This window comes from Schistocerca cancellata, chromosome 4 (assembly GCF_023864275.1).
Source record: "Schistocerca cancellata isolate TAMUIC-IGC-003103 chromosome 4, iqSchCanc2.1, whole genome shotgun sequence".
NCBI classification, from domain to species: Eukaryota; Metazoa; Arthropoda; class Insecta; order Orthoptera; family Acrididae; genus Schistocerca; species Schistocerca cancellata.
In genome coordinates this window covers 642,176,869-642,202,081 of record NC_064629.1, presented here as the reverse complement: position 1 = coordinate 642,202,081, position 25,213 = coordinate 642,176,869, and the positions used below count along the sequence as shown (strand labels likewise).

The following is a 25,213-nucleotide window of genomic DNA, read 5'->3' as shown; positions in this document are numbered from 1 at the left end:
GCTTTGTGATGGATTTATTAACTTTAGTAACCACATCTCAATAATAACTTCATAATCACTAATCCCTGTCTCTATAATGAGACTGTCCAGTTAGGCCAGATCTGTTTGTTGCTATAAGATATCAAATATTTCAATTGTGTGTGGGTTGTCTAGCCAGTTGTGCACAGCATTTTTCAGAAAATATGTTTAAAAATTCTTCGCAAGACTGTCTGTCCATACCACCTGCAATGAATCCATAGCATCAAAGTGTATACTCAGTAGCTCAAAATCACCTCCAAGTAATAATGCAGGGTCTAGGTATTTCCACACTAATGAGTGCAGATTTTTTAAAATTATTCTAAAAATGTTATGACAGAATTAGGTGGCTGACAAAAACATCTGATATTTAGCTTGATTTCATGTACACTTGCTACTTGTGTCCAGATAACTTCCCATTCAGACTTAATTTCGACTTAAATTTCTGTCAAAAGCAATGAACTCTCCCCCTCCCATGACACCTAATCTGTCTTTTTCATATAAGTTCCATACCATGCTAAATATTTCAGAGCTTTTTACTTTGAGTTTCAGCCAGCTTTCAGTTCTGACGATAGTTTAAGTGAAAAAACTTTCCTAGAGGGCAGGACTCAAAATACTGCCTCGCCTAAAAAAGGGAAAAAAGAATACCACGAGTACTCTGCTACCCAAGCAGCTGCTTCCTTTCTGTATTGCATCCTTCACCTATCAGGTGGAGTCTGGCAACTCTCCAGCCTATAATGTGGATCCAGAAATATGTAGGTATGACTACCACAGAATTGACAGAGCCTTTGGTTGTGCCTGTCCACTCGGCTCCAAACCAAAGGATGTCAATCAACTCTGGACACAATGCTGCAAACTGTGATCTCTGCTTGCATTTTATGAGTTAGGTACGGCAGTAATCATCACTTCTGCCAGTCATCTGTAGGAACTGAGGATGTCCTCAGAGCCCAAGCAATTGGGATCATTGATGCTGACAACAGCAACAACTTGCAGACTATGGGCACCCTGCGCCCTCATTAGTCTCAGGCAGTTCCCCCTCCACCTCTCAGATCACACCCCATGTCAGAGACACAGAGTGCACTTTGGATTTCTTTCCAGCCCTGGAAGATATTCCTCTGAAGAGCTCCGTAACACATCTAATACTGGTGCTCCCAATAACCAGTAAACCCCTTCACCTGTGTGCCTACTTGTAGCCTGCTGAAGGAGTGGCTATTGTTCACTTACAAAGTGAATGGGAAAGGCCAGATGGCCATCACACTGCCTTTCCACCTCAAGTGTCACAAGCACACATAACAACCCACTACTCACTCTGCAATGAGTGCTGATCCCCCGCGTTGGGTAGGCTGGATGGTGCTTCAACAGTGGAACCCATGGGTGAAACAATCAATACCTGAGGTGTCCAATGTGATGGGCCAGTTTCACCATTGTTTCCACCACATCCTGAAGCAACAGCCTGCAGATGGCTGGCTGTAGCCTTAAGCATCTTTAGCCATTCATAAACTATGGCCAGCTCCTCCTGCATGCACAGACACCATGCACACATCCTTTCTATTATACTACTAATAATTTAAGGATTTAACTATGATAAGAAACTGAAAAAGCTAAGCAGATGACTTGCTAGTCTCTTGGTGTTTCGTCAATGGAATACTGATGTCTGACCGAGCTGTGATCAAAAGTCACTGGTCCTCCAAACAATCAAATGACAATTGCACTACAGACTGAATGAATGTACACGCCAGTTACTACAACATGATACTATCCCTCTCAAATATTAAAAAAGTGTAAGGAACCTAAGGATTAAACTATGCAATCACACAAAAGATGCAAAAAATTAAGAATCAAACTGTGAAAGCAAACAGAAAAAGCTAAACATGTGACTTGATAGTCTCCTGGTGCTTCACTAATGAAGGCTGACAGCTGACAGCAATGAAGCCATTATTTAACAAGTTCTGAAAAAAAATTGTAGGATGCTATATGGAAATATGTGTTTTCAGAATTTTTCAAAAACACTGGAAAAGTTGTTGCAATTTGTATCCACACATTCATACATAATTTAATATCACATTAACTTTATTATGTATCCAGAAATGCAAGAGTACCATATGTGCCATCAGTGAATTTGCACAGAAAATTTGCTTATTGTCTACCAAGTTCTAAAAGGCCGCAGGAGTTTCCTGTGACCTTATGAAGAAACTATATGGACCACTCTCCACTGATCTATGAAGAAAGAGATATGGAAATAAATGTAGTGCTGTGAATTAGTTCAAATTGTATTTAACAGAGAGAAAGCAAATGTAGTTGCAACATTAGGTACAGGGAATTATTTCTTGGACTAGAATAATATTTCATAGGGAGTCCACACAGTTCTGTATATGGCTCAACATTGTTTTTGCTTTATATAAATCATTTACTCCTAAGTACCATTTTCCATTCATTTTTATTTGTAAATGCATATCTCTGCTCATTGAAAATGAGATGCCTTACAAGATCCCCAAAAAGTTAGAGATGTCCTAAACAGCTTGGAACACTGTTTTGATCTAAGTGGATTAAAGCTGAACATGACAAATACCCACCTCACACAATTTAAAACTAAACAGCAAAAAACAAATAACTACCAAATTTTCCATAAAAATCAGGATGTTAGAAAAGCAGATTCTACTACATTTAGGGGGATATTTCTTCAAAAAATACCAAGGGCTTCACATGTAAAACAAGTTTAATGGCTATGGATTCACAGTGACAATACTGTTCTACATAAGCGACATGGACACATGAAAAATGTTTTTTTACAACTATTTCAGTCTGTTGTAAGATATTTAATTACATTTTTGGGAACGCAAGTAGTATAAACAGAATACTATTACTACAAAGATCTATTAGAAATCGGTGGATTCATGCTCACCCCTATTTTGGTTCAAATGGCTCTGGGCACTATGGGACTTAACATCTGAAGTCATCAGTCCCCTAGAACTTAGAACTACTTTAACCTAACTAACCTAAAGACATCACACACATCCATGCCCGAGGCAGGATTCGAACCTGCGACCGTAGCAGTCGCGCAGTTCTGGACTGAAGCATCTAGAACTGCTTGGCCACACCCCTATTTTGGTTTCTAAATATTTTTATTATTCTGTGTAGTTGCACTTATGTTTATCTTTATGGATAACAATTCAGAATTTTTTATAGGCCATCGCTTGCAACGTAAATATGATTTTAGAAACAAATATATATTAAATTGCTATGCACACAGTCTGCAGTACATGACTATAAAAATACTAACAGATTAAAAGGAAAAAATTCTACAATATGGAACTAGTATTGTTGAAGAGGAAGTCACATCCAATCTTGATACAAAATTGTTTTTATTAAGTTACAGAATTTTTAGATTTTGAAAGAGCTGCCTTTGTAGTATTGTGATAAGCTTGGTCTGCTGGTTGTAAATTAGTATTAATTTCCTGACACTCTATGCGTCTCTGTCATATCAGTTATATTGACAAGTTATCTGTACATTAAATTAATGATTTATGTGTATATACTCTCCTGGAAATTGAAATAAGAACACCGTGAATTCATTGTCCCAGGAAGGGGAAACTTTATTGACACATTCCTGGGGTCAGATACATCACATGATCACACTGACAGAACCACAGGCACATAGACACAGGCAACAGAGCATGCACAATGTCGGCACTAGTACAGTGTATATCCACCTTTCGCAGCAATGCAGGCTGCTATTCTCCCATGGAGACGATCGTAGAGATGCTGGATGTAGTCCTGTGGAACGGCTTGCCATGCCATTTCCACCTGGCGCCTCAGTTGGACCAGCGTTCGTGCTGGATGTGCAGATCGCGTGAGACGACGCTTCATCCAGTCCCAAACATGCTCAATGGGGGACAGATCCGGAGATCTTGCTGGCCAGGGTAGTTGACTTACACCTTCTAGAGCACGTTGGGTGGCACGGGATACATGCGGACGTGCATTGTCCTGTTGGAACAGCAAGATCCCTTGCCGGTCTAGGAATGGTAGAACGATGGGTTTGATGACGGTTTGGATGTACCGTGCACTATTCAGTATCCCCTCGACGATCACCAGTGGTGTACGGCCAGTGTAGGAGATCGCTCCCCACACCATGATGCCGGGTGTTGGCCCTGTGTGCCTCGGTCGTATGCAGTCCTGATTGTGGCGCTCACCTGCACGGCGCCAAACACGCATACGACCATCATTGGCACCAAGGCAGAAGCGACTCTCATCGCTGAAGATGACACGTCTCCATTCGTCCCTCCATTCACGCCTGTCGCGACACCACTGGAGGCGGGCTGCACGATGTTGGGGCGTGAGCGGAAGACGGCCTAACGGTGTGCGGGACCGTAGCCCAGCTTCATGGAGACGGTTGCGAATGGTCCTCGCCGATACCCCAGGAGCAACAGTGTCCCTAATTTGCTGGGAAGTGGCGGTGCGGTCCCCTACGGCACTGCGTAGGATCCTACGGTCTTGGCGTGCATCCGTGCGTCGCTGCGGTCTGGTCCCAGGTCGACGGACACGTGCACCTTCCGCCGACCACTGGCGACAACATCGATGTACTGTGGAGACCTCACGCCCCACGTGTTGAGCAATTCAGCGGTACGTCCACCCGGCCTCCCGCATGCCCACTATACGCCCTCGCTCAAAGTCCGTCAACTGCACATACGGTTCACGTCCACGCTGTCGCGGCATGCTACCAGTGTTAAAGACTGTGATGGAGCTCCGTATGCCACGGCAAACTGGCTGACACTGACAGCGGCGGTGCACAAATGCTGCGCACCTAGCGCCATTCGACGGCCAACACCGCGGTTCCTGCTGTGTCCGCTGTGCCGTGCGTGTGATCATTGCTTGTACAGCCCTCTCGCAGTGTCCGGAGCAAGTATGGTGGGTCTGACACACCGGTGTCAATGTGTTCTTTTTTCCATTTCCAGGAGTGTATAAAAGAATCTAATTCTGATTATGAGTTTGTAATTTGTGCACACTCTCACTTCTTTTACCAATGGATGTTCTTATCTCAGCTGCAGTGGGTATAGATATCTACTACACTTGACTCTATTGCCTGAAATTCAGTATACTACAGTAACAAAAGACATATAGTCATTGGCACTGGTAAATGAAATGGTAGGCAAAGAAATATGTTTTAGGCCATAGCCTAATGCACATAAAACAAATATCAACAAAACTGCAAATACCAGCCATAAACGTTGGCATTTTACAACCATCTTCCATGGTTATTTACAGACCAAAAGCGTCTATGGAAAGGAAGTAGAAAAAGCAAAGAAGGAAAGCAATGCCAGATTTATTGAAGAAGCTCACAATCTTCAGATTGTCTCCATGCAAGGAGCTGATTCAGGTGAAAAGAGGCTACAGCATGGTGTGCCACATGGATCGGTAATAGGGCCCTTGCTGTTCCTTATCTTCGTAAATGACATAGGCTCCAATGGGCACACCTTGCAGTTTGTGGATGATACAACCCTGTTCTCAAAAGGGGAGAATGTTGAACAGGCAGTCCAACAAGCAGAAGTCTTGTTCAATGAAGCTAAGGCCTGGTTTACCATGAACAAAATAAAAATTAATGAAGAAAATATCAGAGGATGCTATGCAGCCTCAGCAATACTGGAGCACTGGGTAACACAGCAGATGTTAAACTTCTGAGCTTTCTCATTGATACCAAATTAACCTGGCAACAGCACACCAAACATGTATGTTCCAAACTTTCACGGGTCCTGTATCTCTTGAGGAAACTGAAAAGTATAGTACCAGAACAGTACCTTCTACCTGTGTACTATGCAATGTCCCACGGCCACATCAGTTATGGGCTGTTGTTTTGGAGCCATTCTGCAGGCTGCAAGAATGTGCTTTTACAGCAAAAGAAAGCAATGAGGATCATTACTTCAAGCAAAAAAACAGACCACTGTAAACGAATTTTCATCAGGTTAGGAGTTCTGACTGTTTACAGCCAGTATATATTGAAGTGCATCTTCCACATAAAGAGAAACCATGATATTTACAGAAAGAGAAATGAAGTTCACAAATACAGCACTCGTAACAAAGACAGTATCGACATGATTAGCAAAGACACAAAACAGCTTCCCAGCGGTGGCCCTAAAATTGTTTAATGCTCTATTTGTTCACATTCAGTCTTTATCATGGGAGCAGTTTAAAACAACCATTTTGTGCAAGTTAAAAGAGCAACCCTTCTACAATATTGAAGAATTCTTCTCTACATCTACATCTACATCTACATCCATACTCCGCAAGCCACCTGACGGTGTGTGGCGGAGGGTACCTTCAGTACCTCTATCGGTTCTCCCTTCTATTCCAGTCTCGTATTGTCCGTGGAAAGAAGGATTGTCAGTATGCCTCTGTGTGGGCTCTAATCTCTCTGATTTTATCCTCATGGTCTCTTCGCGAGATATACGTAGGAGGGAGCAATATACTGCTTGACTCTTCGGTGAAGGTATGTTCTCGAAACTTTAACAAAAGCCTGTACCGAGCTACTGAGCGTCTCTCCTGCAGAGTCTTCCACTGGAGTTTATCTATCATCTCCGTAACGCTTTCGCAATTACTAAATGATCCTGTAACGAAGCGCGCTGCTCTCCGTTGGATCTTCTCTATGTTTTGTATCAACCCTATCTGGTACGGATCCCACACTGCTGAGCAGTATTCAAGCAGTGGGCGAACAAGCGTGCTGTAACCTACTTCCTTTGTTTTCGGATTGCATTTCCTTAGGATTCTTCCAATGAATCTCAGTCTGGCATCTGCTTTACCGACAATCAACATTATATGATCATTCCATTTTAAATCACTCCTAATGCGTACTCCCAGATAATTTATGGAATTAACTGCTTCCAGTTGCTGACCTGCTATTTTGTAGCTAAATGATAAAGGAACTATCTTTCTGTGTATTCGCAGCACATTACACTTGTCTACATTGAGATTAAATTGCCATTCCCTGCACCATGCGTCAATTCGCTGCAGATCCTCCTGCATTTCAGTACAATTTTCCATTGTTACAACCTCTCGATACACCACAGCATCATCTGCAAAAAGCCTCAGTGAACTTCCGATGTCATCCACCAGGTCATTTATGTATATTGTGAACAGCAACGGTCCTATGACACTCCCCTGCGGCACACCTGAAATTACTCTTACTTCGGAAGACTTCTCTCCATTGAGAATAACATGCTGCATCCTGTTATCTAGGAACTCCTCAATCCAATCACACAATTGGTCTGATAGTCCATATGCTCTTTCTTTGTTCATTAAACGACTGTGGGGAACTGTATCGAACGCCTTGCGGAAGTCAAGAAACACGACATCTACCTGTGAACCCATGTCTATGGCCCTCTGAGTCTCGTGGACGAATAGCGCGAGTTGGGTTTCACATGACCGTCTTTTTCGAAACCCATGCTGATTCCTACAGAGTAGATTTCTAGTCTCCAGAAAAGTCATTATACTCTAACACAATACGTGTTCCAAAATTCTACAACTGATCGACGTTAGAGATATAGGTCTGTAGTTCTGCACATCTGTTCGACGTCCCTTCTTGAAAATGGGGATGACCTGTGCCCTTTTCCAATCCTTTGGAACGCTACGCTCTTCTAGAGACCTACTGTACACCGCTGCAAGAAGGGGGGCAAGTTCCTTCGCGTACTCTGTGTAAAATTGAACTGGTATCCAATCAGGTCCATAGGCCGTTCCTCTTTTGAGCGATTTTAATTGTTTCTCTATCCCTCTGTCGTCTATTTCGATATCTACCATTTTGTCATCTGTGCGACAATCTAGAGAAGGAACTACAGTGCAATCTTCCTCTGTGAAACAACTTTGGAAAAAGACATTTAGTATTTCGGCCTTTAGTCTGTCATCCTCTGTTTCAGTACCATTTCGGTCACAGAGTGTCTGGACATTTTGTTTTGATCCAAGACATAAGACCAAAATTTCTTAGGATTTTCTGCCAAGTCAGTACATAGAACTTTATTTTCGAATTCATTGAACGCCTCTCGCATAGCCCTCCTCACACTACATTTCGCTTCGCATAATTTTTGTTTGTCTGCAAGGCTTTGGCTATGTTTATGTTTACTGTGAAGTTCCCTTTGCTTCCGCAGCAGTTTTCTAACTCGGTTGTTGTACCACGGTGGCTCTTTTCCATCTCTTACGATATTGCTTGGCACATACTCATCTAACGCATAATGTATGATGGTTTTGAACTTTGTCCACTGATCCACAACACTATCTGTACTTGAGACAAAACTTTTGTGTTGAGCCAACAGGTACTCTGAAATCTGCTTTTTGTCACTTTTTCTAAACAGAAAAATCTTCCTACCCTTTTTAATATTCCTATTTACGGCTGAAATCATCGATGCCGTAACCGCTTTACGATCGCTGATTCCCTGTTCTGCGTTAACTTTTTCAAATAATTCGGGTCTGTTTGTCACCAGAAGGTCTAATATGTTATCGCCACGAGTCGGTTCTCTGTTTAACTGCTCAAGGTAGTTTTCAGATAAAGCACTTAAAAAAATTTCACTGGATTCTTTGTCCCTGCCACCCGTTATGAACATTTGAGTCTCCCAGTCTATATCCGGCAAATTAAAATCTCCACCCAAAACTATAACATGGTGGGGAAATCTACTAGAAATATTTTCCAAATTATCCTTCAGGTGCTCAGCCACAACAGCTGCTGAGCTAGGGGGCCTATAGAGACATCCAATTACCATGTCTGAGCCTGCTTTAACCGTGACCTTCACCCAAATCATTTCACATTTCGGATCTCCGTCAATTTCCTTCGATACTATTGCACTTCTTTTCGCTATAAACACGCCTCCCCCTTCACTGTCCAGCCTGTCTCTGCGGTATACATTCCAATCTGAGTTTAGGATTTCATTACTGTTTACGTCTGGTTTCAGCCAACTTCCTGTCCCTAGTACTATATGGGCGTTGTGATCGTTTATTAATGAGAGCAGTTCTGGGACCTTTCTATAGACGCTCCTGCAGTTTACTATTAGCACATTAATATTGTTATTCCCTGTAACAGCATAGTGTTTACTTGAGCTGCAGCTCATTTCCATGACTCCAACAGCAACCATTATATTTAATTTCATTGTATACTTGTATCTATTTTATAGTTGTGATATTGTAATCTAATTTATAACTTAAATATGTCTTATGGTATTAAATTACTATCATAGTAGACTGGTATTCATAAATTATGATAATGCTGTATCTTGACGCTGTCTGTCCAGCTGTGGCTGGTGAATGACATAGAATTATTAATAAAGGTAATAATAAAGTAATAATTTAGAAATCTGACTAAGGTTACTTCTTCTGAATACATTTAAAAGTAAAACTGAAATTGTGGTCTTTCCTTCACTCCATTCATGTACAGATGCATGATGGGTTTATGATAGACTTCTGTGTAAGCCTCTAGATTTCTGCAGACTGAATGGATTGAGCCTGTTGCATTGAAAAGCTATCTCTCCCTTCCCTTCAGGTACTTACTTCAATCTGTTCTGGTTCAATATCAGGCCTGTCAAGATCTTCTATTTCAAAATTCTTCCATGAATTTATTATGTTTTGTACATGATCACTTGTGGTATCGACAAGCTGAAAGCCAGTTATGTTTGTCCCTCCATGTTGATAAGGCTCCAAGTCAATGGTATGCACATCCTGAAACATCAGTGAATGTTATTTCATCACAAAAATATTTTTGTCATGGTTATGTTTTTACAAAACCATCCCCAAAAGTTGTTACAAGCTTATCATTATTTATGTTTTTTCTACAGGGAAAAAAGTGCTGAGCTCTATCGGCCAATAGATTCTTATTGTTGTCAGTTATACAGAGGTATCTACCTTGTGAATACATCTTTGTTATTATGGTGACAAGTGCTGAAGACTTCTGATAAGTCTAGAGACGTGGAGTCTGCCTGTGTACTTTAGTTGGAAATACATAGCCTTGCATGTGAAATTTACAAACTGTGTTTTTGATTGCCACTGATTTTCAACTTGAAACTTTTACAGAGTACATGTTACTTAATTCTATGATATATACCTACAGTGATACCCCAAAAGTGACCTTAAAGTGTGTGGTAGATACTACATCATGTACCACTACCCCTCTGCCATTTTCTCTTCTGTTCCATTGGCTGTTAATGCTTGGTGAGAAAAATAGTCAGTGGCCTGTGTATAAGTTCAAATTTCTCTCATTTATAGTAATGATCATTTCATGGTATACATGTGGTCAAGATGGCCTATATCTCAATCTAAAATGAAAGAGAATGTGGGCTGGACTATTAGCAAGAATTGGATGGTGCAGGGGGCGGGGGGGGGGGGGGGGGGGGGGGGGGGGGGAGGCACTGTTACAAGAGGTAAAATTCAAAAATTCAAGTGGTTATAAGTGGCAGAGGAACATTTGATCATTTTTTTAGCATTGGAGAGAATAAAGAAACCACAACCACAATGAAATCAATCACTAAACATAAGTTTTTTATTTACAATATATTTCTGAGGTTATAATCACATGGAATTTCTGATGTTTTGTTCAGGTGCATTTATTTATTTTATTTATTTATTTATTTTCAGGTTTCCCAGATCCTTGATGTGAGTGCATTGCTAGGATGTAGAACATGTCAGATTATTACAATAATAACTGTATGTAAATGGTTATGAAACTCACAATCTAAATCTTATGTAAATATATACAAGAGGTTCAAGTGTTAAAATAGCAATGTAGATCATACTAGTAATGATGGTTACCCAAACCAATTATGTCTCACATTCTAATTAATATAAAAAGCAATGTCAACAATTGATGTACAGTGCTACATAGTCATTTCTTAGAAGAATGCTTTAAATTAGGCATATTTCACTAATTATTTCATATTGTCAAAAAAAAAAAAAAATTCCTGTAAAGAATAAAAAAACTATACTAATGGTAAAGTTTTAGCTGTTTTTTGAATTTAGTCTTATTCCCAATGACTGATTCAACATGAATTTGATGTTTATTGTATACTTTTATGCTTGGACAATGTACTCCTTTCCGTGCCATAGTGAGATTTTTTATATCTTTGTGAAGATCATGTTTACTTCTTGTATCATGATCATGATACTCACTGTTTGTTCTGTACATTGCACGATTATTGTTCACATGGCACATAGTGAACAATGTATTGGCATGGCATGGTGAGGATACCCAATTGTTTGATGAAGTTTCTGAAAGAGCATCTAGGGTGGATGCCACCCAGAATTTTGATGACATACTTCTGTGCAATAAAGAGTTTATTTGCTGAGGACTGCTTTCCCCAGAACATGATGCCATACATAATAAGTGAATGTATATATTCAAAGTACACACTTTTGATTGTTTCCAGGTCGCATACAGATGAAATTGAGCAAATGGCACATACAGCCAAATGCAGTATTTTACACAGGTCAATGATATGAACTGACCAGTTTAGAGTGTTGTCAATGTGTAATCCCAATGAGTCTTGTTAACACTGAGGGACAGACCACTAGAAGTGAACCAGCCTAGAGCTTCTTTGAATATGGTGGTAGCAGAGTTATATGGACTGCAGTTTGGTACTTTATCATAAGGATTGTGTCATACATGGTGTAGTGTGCTTTCTGTGTCACACACCAAGGCAGATGATTGATAAAGATTAGGAAAAGTAAGAGACCAAGCACCAAGCCCCATTGTACTCCACATTTCACTGTGCCCCAGTCAGAGCAGGTAGGTACCATTGCAGAATTGTCCTGTTGGAATCCAACTGGTTTTTATTAAAGATGTTAAATTTATTAAGATTATCTATGATTGTCTTGATCATAAGTTTCTCTAGGGTTTTAGTAAGACTTGTTAGCAATGAAACTGGCTGGTAGTTGGAAACCTCAGCCTTATTGCCTTTTTTAAACAGTGGCTTAACAATTGTATATTTGAGTTTATTAGGGACAGTACCTTGCTTGATAGACTCATTAAATGTGTGACAGAGAACTTCAAGAATAAATTTGCAGCAGTGCTTCAAATCTTTCAGAGATATAGTATCCATTTAGCTTATTACCTTTTCAATCTCATCAGGTGTAATATAAGGCATATATATCTGAATAATTTCATTCTGCACTGCTTTTTGAAGAAGGTTCATGGCTTCAAACACAGATCCTTTACAACTACTTCACAACATTTACAGTGCTTCCATTATGACACACTTTGATACTGTCTGTATCTTCTGAAATTTTTACTGTCTCCCTTTTGACTACCTCCCAAATAGTTTTTATTTTATTATTTGAGACGTCAATTTCAGCTTTGGATTTTCTAATTATATTCCTTAGGATGCTACAATATAATTTGTAGTGCTCCTTATCCTGTGGTTTGTTAGAGTTTCTGAGTGACACATAAAGCATTCTCTTTGTCTTACAGAATGTTTTGATTCCCTTATTGAGCCACTGTTTCCTGTAATCATTAAGGTTGCTACTTCTTGAAGTTCTCTTAGGAAATGCAGCTTCAAAAATGATAATAAGTTCATTCAGGAATAGAGTTGACTTTTTAGCCTTATATACTGTGCCCCATTCTAAATGCTGCAAATGTCTGCTGAAGTTTTCTAGATTTTCACTCTTGATTAGTCTAAACAATCTAGTGATAAAACTATTCTGTTAGCAGGGGTTACATCTTACATTTCTTATAGCATCATAGTCAGAAAGACCATTTAAGATTTGTGTTACACATATGTTATCAGTTCTGTTACTGCCTATGAAGATATTGTCAATCAGACTTGTGTAGTCCTTTGTCACTCTCGTGGGAAAGTCAGTATGTGCTCTCAGATTAAAAGAGCACATTACATTCTCATAATCTGTTCTGTCATTATTACAAATAAGAAAATTTACACTAAAGTAACCAAGAGTGGTAATTTCTTTGGTTTTTGAGAACAGCTGAGTTAATAGTGATTCTACCTGCTTGAGGAATATACTAACCTTTCATGAGGGAGCTCTGGAAACAGTAACCACATAAACAAGCAGAGTATTAACATGGAACTCACTGCAACAAGCCTCAAAATGTTGACTGATACAATAATTTCTTACATCTATGGGGATGTACACTATATTATTTTTAATATACATTATTATTCCACCTTTATCCAGTCAGTTCCTAGTGTAATAAGCTGCTCTGTCATTAATTCAAACAGTCAACTGGTCCAGTTTGTTTTTTATACCCATTATATCCTGGCGAAAATGAAGTTTGTGATTTCCTAAACTCTTTGTTCTGATGTCACTGTTTTGTTCCAAATTGCAATTAGAGATTGTAGGAAGAGTACCTGCAGGTTTCTGACTTAAGCCAGTCCTGGAATTGAGACCAAGTACCAAAACTCCTGTAGAGTCGTGCATTTCCTGATTCTTTTGCTTCTTCTGCTTGCCTCTGTCATTGCTGATGATGGTGGAGACACATCAGATGGTGAAGGGGCTTGTAATGCTAAAGATTGTGGGTGGACTAATACTGATGACAGTTCTCAAGCCACGGATGGGAGTTCAACAGCAGATGAAGTTTCTACTGCTGCTGTTGCTGATGAATGCAAGAGGCAGTAGTTGTAGGTTTGATGGCTATTTTTTGAAATTACATGATCACTGTTGCTGCACCTGAAGTTTGTGGTGGTGATCCTGTTGATTCTTCCATTGTTTGCACAGGTATATTGGTTCTTCCAAACCTACACTGCTGGAAGGGGAATTGACACTATTCAGACTGTGACAAGACTCATAATCTTTTCATAGCCCTTCTTATTGCCAACAAAGAGGCGCAATTCCAAGTCCAAATATGCACATGTTCTACCTTAGTAAACAAGAATACTTTTTTTGCTTCAGGGACCCCTCTGTGGGTTTTATTTTCGAAGTAAACTCTTGACAAGTACTATTTACTAAGCCTGCCCAGTTAGCCGTGTGGTCTAATGCACTGATTTCCGAGCTGGGAAGCATTCTGGTCCCCGGCACAAATCCACCCGGTGGATTAGTGTCGAGCTCTGATGTGCCTGCCAGTCTGTGGATGGCTTTTTAAGGTGGTTTTCAATCTGCCTCGACAAATGTGGACTGGTTCCCCTTATTCCGCCTCAGTTACACTATGTTGGCGACTGCTGCACAAACACTTTCTCCACGTACGTGTACACCATAATTACTCTAACACGCAAACATTGAGGTTACATTCGTCTGGTGTGAGACACGTTCCCAGGGGGAGGGGGGAGGGGGGTGTCCATTGGGGGCTGAACCGCACAATAACCCTTGGTTAGGTGTGGGGCGGAGGTGGGGTGAGTGGACTGCTGTAGCCTGTTGTGAGGTTGTGTACCACTGCCGGCTATGGCGGGAACAAAGCCTCTCCATCGTTTCTAGATCCCCAGTTCCATACAATGTAATACCATTTAGTTACCAGAGAGCATATCAATCAATAAAAAATTCTCTGTGGAAGCTAAACACTACAGAGTTAAATGTTCTGAAGCAGAGCCACCATAAAATATATATTAAAATATATTTATCAGTAATGTATTTCAGAATTTCATTTATTTGGAAGCATTTCAAATAATTTACACATCATTTTATGTAATAAAATTCAGATTTCTTAGAACCATTGAAACTGAGTGATGTATAATTATCCTTGAAATGAAGTTAGCTTCATGTAGCAGAGGTATGGGAGCATGATTTCTACAGAGAACAGCTCACATGGACTCCTATAAGCCTCAGCTAGCTGAGCTAAGGCAGTCATTCCACCTCCACAAAATTTTCACATTCTGCTCCTTACAGCAAAAGGTTTCGACAAATTGGCTGAAACTTCTCACTTTAATCCCTTTCTTCACATTTCTCTATTATACACACATCAAAAAAGTTTTGCATCACCTCGGTTCCAAGAGTTCCAGAACCTGTACATAAAATTGGAATAGAGATCAACATAAACATCATTTCCATCCTTTTTATTGCTCATGAAAACCGCACATTGCATGTTGTGCCACCATATAGCGTGACATTCAGAGATGGTGGTCCAGATTGTTGTAAACACCAGTACCTCTAATGCCCAGTAGCACATCCTCTTGTTTTGATGCATGCCTGTATTCATCATTGCATACTATCCACAGGTTCATCAAGGCACTGTTGGTCCAGATTGTTCCACTCCTCAACAGTGATTCAGCATAGATCCCTCAGAGTGGTTGGTGGGTCATGTCATCCATAAACAGCCCTTTTCATCTATCCCAGGCATGTTCAATAGGATTCATGTCTGGAGGACATGCTGGCCACTCTAGTCGAGTGATGTCATTATCCTGAAGGAAATCATTCACAAGATGTGCACAATGGGGGTGCAGATTGTCATCCAGGAAGACAAATGCCTCGCCAATATGCTGCCGATATGGTTGCACTATCAGTTGGAGGATCGCATTGACGTATCGTACAACTGTTACAGCGCCTTCAATGACCATCAGCGGTGTACATCAGCCCCACATAGTGCCACCCCAACACAGCAGGGAACCTGCACCTTACTGCACTCACTGGACAGTGTGTCTAAGGCATTCAGCCTGACTGGGTTGCCTCCAAACACATCTCCAATGATTGTCCGGTTGAAGGCATATGCGACACTCATTGTTGAACAGAATGGTCCATTTGGCATGTTGTTAGGCCCATTTGTACTGTGCTGCATGGTGTCGTGGTTGCAAAGATGTACCTCACCGTGGACATCGAGAGTGAAGTTGTGCATCATGCAGCCTATTGCGCACAGTTTGAGTCGTAACACGGCATCCTGTGGCTGCACAAAAAGCATTATTCACTATGGTGGTATTGCTGTCAGCATTCCTCCAAGCCATAATCTGTAGGTGGTCGTCATCCACTGCAGTAGTAGCCCTTTGCCAGCCTGAGCGAGGCATGTCATCGACAGTTCCTGTCTCTCTTTATCTCCTTCATGTCCCAACTACATTCCTTTGGTTCATTCCGAGATGCCTGGACACTTCCATTGTTGAGAGCCCTTCCTGGCACAAAGTAACAATGTGGACACAATCGAACTGCGGTATTGACCATCTAGGCATAGTTGAACTACTGACAACACGAGCCATGTACCTCCCTCCTGGTGGAATGACTGGAACTGATTGGTTGTCGGACCCCTCCATCTAATAGGCACTGCTCATGCATGGTTGTTTAGATCTTTCTCAGGTTTAGTGACATCTCCGAACAGTCAAAAGGACTGTGTATGTGATAGAATATCTGCAGTCAATGCCTGTCCTCAGGAGTTCTGGTAACTGGGGTGATGCAAAACTTTTTTTGATGTGGGTAATGTATGGTACTGAATAATTAATTACTAAGCAATTAATAATTTTTCTTAAAAAGTAACACATTTTAAAAAATTAACAGTCCTAGCTACTTGCTCTCACCTGCTAAAATTTTTGGGTTGTCATTTATTAATTATTCTATGAATACTAACATTTCTGCACTTGTTTATCATATAAGGTTTTTTTTCAGTGTTTCTAAAGTTATGCTGAGCAATTCTCATCCTTTCACTTTGTTATAAATTTTCATACCCATATAACGTGGAGTTTGAGCACAAAGTTTTAAAAAGTGCAGGCATAAAAGAAAAGGAGACTGTTCAGGATGGGACAGGATTCTTCAGAATGGAGGTTTATGAACTTAAAGAGTGAAATTAACTGATTTGTAATATATTCTCAATATCGGGATACAGATGGGCCAGCCCTGGGGAGGAAGTAGAGTTTGACTGCCAGTATAAGAGGTTTCAATAAAATTAAATGGAATAGGGAGAGAACATGGTTCAAGCTCATGTGGCTGGCAGCCAGTCAATGTGAACAAGGCTAGAAGCAGACAGCAGAACCTGTCAATTCTATTTGAAGCCTAAAGTCAAAGAGAGCAACTACACTGCACCTTTTCCCAGACAGCAGAACCTGTCAATTCTATTTGAAGCCTAAAGTCAAAGAGAGCAACTACACTGCACCTTTTCCCCCAAGATGCTCCAGTGAATACACACATGATTCATTTCTCACTTTCCCTATTGACTAAATGTGGTAACATGGATATTCAGCAAACAAGAAGGAAAAGGGGCCAAATGCTGATCCTGTGATACCCAGGCACATAGGCCCCAAAGAAGCTCATCCTGGATGTGTGTCACAGATTCAATTGTGAAGCAAAATTTTCAGTTAATCATAAATGAATTAATCCTGGTTCCCCAATCAGAACATATTATGTACATTGTTACTTATTTTCTATTTTATTCAATATACTGTCATTGTTTACATCGTACCACTGTAGTATAGAGGAAACGAGGCACACAATTTGATGTAGGACACTTGTGGTCTACCAAGTCAGGAAATTACCTCAAATTTGCCTATAAGAACTATCTAAGCTACAGTGCATGCATATCATGTGTGATTTTCAGTATACTCTTGCTCTCTTTGTGCAAATTATTAGCCCTTGAGGAAAAAATGAATGGGACCCTTTTTGTAGGAAGTTTAATGTAGTTTGATTTTGTATTTCAATGTGTTTTCACTAGAGACTGCAGTTTTAAAGATATTCAAGAAAAAGGTTCTAAAATGACATTAAATAAGTTCTATCTCAGAAATCATTCAGAATAGGGCATATGTCCGTATGAAGTTTATTGCTTCAAATGAACATTTCTGTCACATCCCTCAATATTGACCATACCTCCTCTTAAATACTTGGTGTAATTGAATGAAAGAGAGACATTACATACCAAGAGGCAGCATGACTATAGTGCCAAATGGGGCTGCTTCCACAGCACAAGGCTGTTGAAGGAATGGGAGAAGACAGTGTGTGTCAACCAGTGAGAAGTTATAGTGCACTGTGGTGGTGGTCTCCATTACAACATGGTACAGAAATGACATCTGAATGACTTCATATGGGGAAGAATCACTGTGAAACTGGAAGAAGGACCAAGTGTGATGAGTGTAGCCTAAGAGTTTGGTATTGCTCACAGCATTGTTTCATGTGCATGGGATCATTCCAAACCATAGCCACTACTGCCCAAAGGGGAGGAGGTGGTTGGCCACGGTCAACTACAGCAACAGATGACCACTACACTGTGAAATGGGCAAAAAGAGACCCATGTAAAACAGTGGGTCAGTGGCAACCACATTTAACAGGAGTGCTTTCACAGGGCTGCAAAGCACACAATCTCACACTTCACAGTGGCATGGCAACTGCATGAGCCTGGTCTCTTTGCCCAACAACCAGTGTGTTGTGTCTCATTAACACCTGTACATTGGCAGCATCATTTGCAATTGTGTCTAGAACATAAGGACTGGACTAACAAGGAGTGGGATCACATGCTCTTCTTAGATGGGAAAGGATTCGATATGAGAAGTGATTCTGACTGTATGCTCATACGGTGAGAAATGGGAACAGGGAATGCACACAAGAACATTGTTGAATATGATCATTTTGGTGATCCAGGTGTTGTGGTGTGGGGTGGCATAATGTTGCAGGGGAATACTGACTTCCAAATGTTTCAACACATTACACTTACTGGCCAATGTTATTGTGACATTTCACTCCTTTCCCATGCACATCTGTCTGTCAGACAGGGGGAAGCAAATTATTATTTGTGGGGACTTCAATGTAGATTCTCTGAAAGAGGGTAATAGGAAAAATGACCTTGAAGTATTACTCGGTTCTTTCAATTTGACACCCGTTATTGATTTTCCTACTCGGGTGGTAAAGGATAGCAGCTCACTGATAGATAACTTCTTTATAGACCAAGATAAGTTTAACCAGATAAATGCTCAGCCTGTTGAGAATGGTCTTTCTGATCATGGTGCACAGCTAGTTACAATATATGACATAGCTCCATTCAGCGGTACTAAACAGTCCTCCAAAGTAGTACGTTCAGTCAACGATTTAACAATTGCAAATTTCAGGGAAAGCCTACAGCAGTTAGACTGGGATGAGGTGTACCTTGAACCTGATGCCAATTTAAAATATAATTTATTTCATGACATTTTTGTAAATGCATTTGAAAACTGCTTCCCCAAGAAAATAGTTAAATATACTTGTAACAAACCATGGCTTACTAAGGGTATAAAAATATCTTGTAACCGGAAAAGGGAAATGTATCTGACAGCAAGAAAGAGTAGTGACCCAGAAACTATCAAAAATTATAAAAACTACTATGTTATATTAAGAAAAGTTATTAAAAAATCCAGAAGTATGTGTATCATGTCTGAAATCAGCAACTCTGATAATAAAATTAAAACAATTTGGAATACTATTAAAAGAGAAACAGGTCAACCAAGAACACAGGAAGACAGTATTACCATCAAATTGAATGAAAACTTTACGAACAAAAAGTCAGAAGTTGAAAATATTTTTAACAATCATTTCTAAATGTTGTGGATATAGTAGGATCCAGGTGTTCATTAGAAGATGCTAGGCTGTTAATGGAAGAGGCCATACCTATGCAATTTGATACAATTGAAATCTCACCCACTTCTCCCTCTGAAATTAGGAAAATAATAAACTTGCTTAAAAGCAAAAACTCACATGGAATTGACGGCATTTCCAGCAAAACACTAAAAGCTTGTTCTCAACAGATAAGTAAGATTCTCAGCCACCTGTGTAATAGCTCTCTGGAACAGGGCATTTTCCCTGATAGACTGAAATATGCTATTATTATACCTTTGCATAAAAAGGGGGATAGATCTGATGTCAACAATTACTGTCCAATCTCCCTTCTAACAGCTTTATCCAAAATTTTTGAGAAAGTAATGTATTCAAGAGTAGCTTCACATATCTGTAACAATGAAGTACTAACAAAATGTCAGTTTGGTTTCCAGAAAGGTTTTTCAACAGAAAATGCCGTATATGCTTTCACCAATCAAATTTTGAATGATCTGAATAACCGAACACCACCCATTGGGATTTTTTGTGATCTCTCAAAGGCTTTTGATTGTGTAAATCATGAAATTCTGCTAGACAAGCTCAAGTATTGTGGCATGAGTGGGACAGTGCACAAATGGTTTAATTCGTACCTAACTGGAAGAGTGCAGAAAGTTGAAATAAGTAGTTCTCATAATATGCAAAGATCAGCACATTCCTCAAACTGGGGAACTATCAAGAATGGGGTTCCACAAGGGTCAGTCTTGGGTCCTTTGTTGTTCTTAATATATATTAATGACTTGCCATTCTATATTCATGAAGAGGCAAAGTTAGTTCTCTTTGCTGATGATACAAGTATAGTAATCACACCTGACAAACAAGACTTAACTGATGAAATTGTCAAAACTGTCTTTCAGAAAATTACTAAGTGGTTCCATGTAAACAGACTCTCACTGAATTTTGATAAGACACAGTACATACAGTTCCATACAGTGAATGGTATGACGCCATTAATAAATATAGACCTTAATCAGAAGCATATAGCTAAGGTAGAATATTCCAATTTTTTAGGTGTATCCATTGATGAGAGATTAAATTGGAAGAAACACATTGATGATCTGCTGAAATGTTTGAGTTCAGCTACTTGTGCAATAAGGGTCATTGCAAATTTTGGTGATAAACATCTTAGTAAATTAGCTTACTATGCTTATTTTCACTCGTTGCTTTCATATGGCATCATATTTTGGGGTAATTCATCACTGAGGAATAAAGTATTTATTGCACAAAAGCATGTAATCAGAATAATAGCTGGAGTCCACCCAAGATCATCCTGCAGACATTTATTTAAGGATCTAGGGATATTCACAGTAGCTTCTCAGTATATATACTCTCTTATGAAATTTGTTATTAACAACCAAACCCAATTCAAAAGTAATAGCCGTGTGCATAACTACAATACTAGGAGAAAGGATGATCTTCACTATTCAAGATTAAATCTAACTTTGGCACAGAAAGGGGTGAATTATACTGACACTAAAGTCTTTGGTCACTTGCCAAATAGTATCAAAAGTCTGACAGATAACCAACAAGTATTTAAGAAGAAATTAAAAGAATTTCTGAATAACAACTCCTTCTACTCCATAGAGGAATTTTTAGATATAAATTTAAAAAAAAAAAAACAAAATAAAATTATTAATAAAAAAATAAAAAAAATAAAAATAAAAAAACACAAAAAATGAAAAAGTTGTTATATTAACGTAAGTATGTTGTTAAATTAACTTAATTATGTCATGTATTGGAAAATTTGACTCGTTCCACATCATTACGAAATATCGTATTCATGATCCATGGAACTAGTATTAATCTAATCTAATCTAGGGTTGCATTTGGCTCTGACTTCATTTTTGTGGATGACAATGTGTAACTGCATTGAACAGTGCAAGTGGACCAGCTCTTAGAGTGAGAGGATATTTGGTGAATGGACTAGCCTGCCCATTCCAGTGGCTTAAATCTCATCGAGTATGTGTGTTATGCATTGGGGAAGCATATTGTAGCATGTCCACCTACACCAACGACCATCCAGCAGCTGTCAACTGAACTGGTGGAGAAATTGAATTTCTGACCACAAGAACTCTATACCAATTTTCTGGCCAGCATGGGAGCATGTTGCATCAGTGTGATTCACAGTGATCACACATCCTATTAAGAACAATTTACTGCCTTCTGTAATATCCAGGGGACTGTCATAAATTGAGGCAACTTCAGTGTAATTGTTGTCTTTGAATAAAATCTTTATTTCTGCTCTTCTTATTATGTATGTCTTTCAGCTACCTTCTATAATATACTGTAGCAGTTCTTTCAACATATGGTCCAAGCTTCACCAAGCTATGTTACTTGAAAGTAAGACATCTGTTGAAGTTACTTTCATCCTTAAGTTTTGCACACCTGTGCTTGTGTATATATAAGTATTCCTTTAGGAACATAGCTTAGCTTGGAGGACCAAGCTGTGAGGGGCAGTGAAATGAAAACCAAACACCTGCCACAATGGGATCATGGAAGGGCGGAGTGCTGACTGCCTGTCCTAGCTCTCAGGGAAAGGCAAAAATACAGGGTAGTCAGGTGTTTTTCTTTCAAGAAAATGGTTTAAAAGTCAGTGTTACATAGGTTTTCAATGGACTCAGATCATATGTATGCCAGTGTTGTGGTAGATGTTGTTGTGCAACAGGATGATTGAGTCCAACAGCATTCTGGGCATTTTTACTTTATGGTGTGTCACTGTTTCTGCAAAGTGTTTTCACAGTGCTGTGCATTCATTGTGATTTCTTGCTTCATGAACTCAATGAACAGAGGGCCCCTGCGGTCAAAGAAGAAAGTCATCATGACATTACTTGGTGCCACCATTTTGAGCCTGAAGGCAAATGGCAAAGCACAGCAGAATATTGCACATCTCCCCTGCCAGAAAAATCCAAAGCTGTTCAAGTTCTGGTAAGGTCATGATGACCTACTATTTATGTATGTTGTGTATTTATTTATTGTGAAAGTATGTCAAATTTGGCGTGGCTTAATGCGCCGAGTTAGCAAGCTACTGTACCACATTAAATGGAGGTGTGTAACATTTGTGTTGTTAGGATAGCTAATCAGTTGTCTGAAATTATTATGAGGTGAGATGAATTTTCTTGTGAGGCTGATCACTGGAAGATAGTCCCAGGACTGCCAAAGGGCTGTCGTGGTTCAGATGCAGTGACTGTTGCTGATGAGCCCAGGTGAGAGTAGAAAGGCTTGGACAGAAATGGAGAAAATTCCAGTACAGGAAATCTGGATGATGCATCAAATGCTTAACAGGGCATATATAATTTTTTAAGAAATATATAGCAACAATATATTGTCATTTAATGTGATTGCAATTGCACAAAACTGGTGTTTGTTTATGAACAAACTATTTTTTATACTTAGTTTAAATGAGGTTTATGACATTTGTTTATTTAAATATTGTTGTAATATATTAGTTTAGGGTGAGAAGTGGTCATGTTGAGTCAAATCATGTCTGCAGAACTTAAGAATAATGTATTTTTGATGGGGATGGCCATCAGCCAATGGAAAAGCAGACAGTAATGAAACACAAATGGAGTCAAGTATACAGAGGCATCTTTTCAAGTGAAGAGATCAAGGAATTGAGTCAGGACTTTTTGTTAGATCTTGAAGACGGCACTTTAGGTTGAGATCAGGTTGAAGGCAGACCTGGCTGTGATAATATGAGACATTTGGTCATGTCAGTGAATAGCCCTTATGGTAGTCTTAAATTTTTCTCATTGCATTATGGAACTGAGGATAGACACAGTATGAGTACCTGTTAATTATCTCACATGTGTTTGTTTATAAATCATCACGTTGAACTCTGAACTGTTTTGAGCCAATAAATAGTTCGTGTACTGTGATCATGAAATGGACTTAGTTTTTGTGACCAGAGACTGTGTGTGTGTGTGTGTGTGTGTGTGTGTGTGTGTGTGTGTGTGTGATGTCAATTTCTGCTGAATATCTGTTTGGCCTGAAGCTTTTTTTGACAGTCTTTTTGTTGTGCCTATCTGCGACTCAGCATCTCTGCTATATGGTGAGTAGCACCTTTCCTTCTCACAATATTAAAAAATAATTATTGAATTACAAAATGCATAGATAATACATGTGGGTGCTCATCTCCATCTCCAACTAAATAATTTAATATGCACATATGGCTGAAGAACAAAATGATTGGTTTAAGGAATATATACAAACCTTAAGACATCAAAAATCAGTTGTTTTAATCGCAATGAACTCTCATGCCATTATAAATATGGTTATTGCCAATTTCTGTTTACTGTACACTTAATAGCACATTTTGTAAAAATAGAAGAATTATTTAAATTTGATGCAGTCAGCTACTATGTATTGTTTAATTGCATCCAAGACAAACTTCATTTAGTAGTTGGTTTTATTTAAGCAGAAACAAAAACTGCATCTCAGAGATGCTCTACTTCCAATCATGTTGGGAAGGAGCTGTGGTTAGTGTTTTTAAATGATGTAATAATTTGAACATGATTGGCAACAAATGTTATATAATGCAACCAGAATAATATTCAAGTGGAAACTACTTTTTAGAAGCAGTGTAATAAGGGGATATATATTAAAGATGAAGCTCAAAACACATTACTTAAATTTATAGCGAAACAGCTATCATGTCTTTTTGTGTTCTTACCATTGTTGTTATGATGAAGTTGTATTCATCTGTCATAAGACCAACCTGCTGAGCTTGTTTCATAATTTCAGGTAAAGTTTCAATTGAACAGTCTAAGATGAAATTTATTTCTCCTGATCTTTTCACTCTACGCAAGACATGCCTGTAAGAAACAAAACTAAAAATGGCAAAAATATACTTTTAACATATAAGACATTAAATACTGCATCTACCTGTATGTCAAACACAAGGCTTAGCAGGAAAACAAGAATGACTTTCAGGGATGTGTTTCTTATATGATAAAAAACTGATACTCTTATTTATCAAGCTGGAGAGTGATTCACATCTGTACCTATCCTACTGTTCATTGATATGTGTGAAACTCTCCACAGGGCATGGTACAATCAATGTTTAATGCTAGATTAAAAGGTAACTTCCATGTACTCCCAGCTAATACAAAGGTACATGCTGTACGGGAATTCAATAATCTGAAAATGATATTCGTACTAAAAATGTCCAAATGCAAATTACAAAATGTTTCAAACAAATGTTCTTTACCCATCATGGGACATCAAGCAACATGATTTCCTTCATTGTAGCTGTGTTTTTTATGAAGATATGAACAGCGGTATGACTTTCTTAAATGGCACCCCATATTTTTTATTTGGTGCTGAATTTCCTCTTCTAAAGAACTATTCAAAAATGTATCACAGCGTACCATTCACTGAAACACAACATTATCAATTACATAATACAACATTGACTTTGAGCCCGGTATCACAAATTTCTCCTCTTGCTGGAGTTGTCAGAAAACAAATTAAAATCAATCATAAACATAGCACAAAATTGACTTTGACTCTCTTGTACCATTTCCCTGGAGTAGAACATTCAAAGGTGCTCAAAGTGGTGACCTTGGACACTGATATACTGGTGCACTCGTTGGATGAAAGAATTATTTACTGCTTCCAGTGTTGCCTGCTGAAGAGAATTACAAGCAAGCATGATACTTTCCTGCATGTCCTCTGGAGTTGTTGGACTATCACCATAGACAACATCTTCAATGCATCCCCCCCCCAAAAAAAAGTCCAGAGGATTTAAATCAGGAGACCTAGCAGGGCAAGTAAC

The 25,213-nt window shown here is 39.2% G+C and overlaps 1 protein-coding gene across 2 annotated transcripts in view; it reads right to left on the bottom strand.

Annotated features, from left to right (window-relative positions):
* The window catches only part of LOC126183464 (glutamate receptor ionotropic, kainate 2-like), a 499,151-nt gene that overhangs the window by 206,390 nt on the left and 267,548 nt on the right, over nucleotides 1-25,213 (bottom strand). For both annotated transcript variants that reach the window (XM_049925465.1, XM_049925464.1), the window contains 2 exons: nucleotides 24,110-24,251; nucleotides 9,535-9,702 (listed from right to left, as the gene is read on the bottom strand). In XM_049925465.1, the coding sequence (XP_049781422.1) occupies nucleotides 9,535-9,702; nucleotides 24,110-24,251 (310 nt within the window). The remainder of the gene's footprint in view (nucleotides 1-9,534; nucleotides 9,703-24,109; nucleotides 24,252-25,213) is intronic.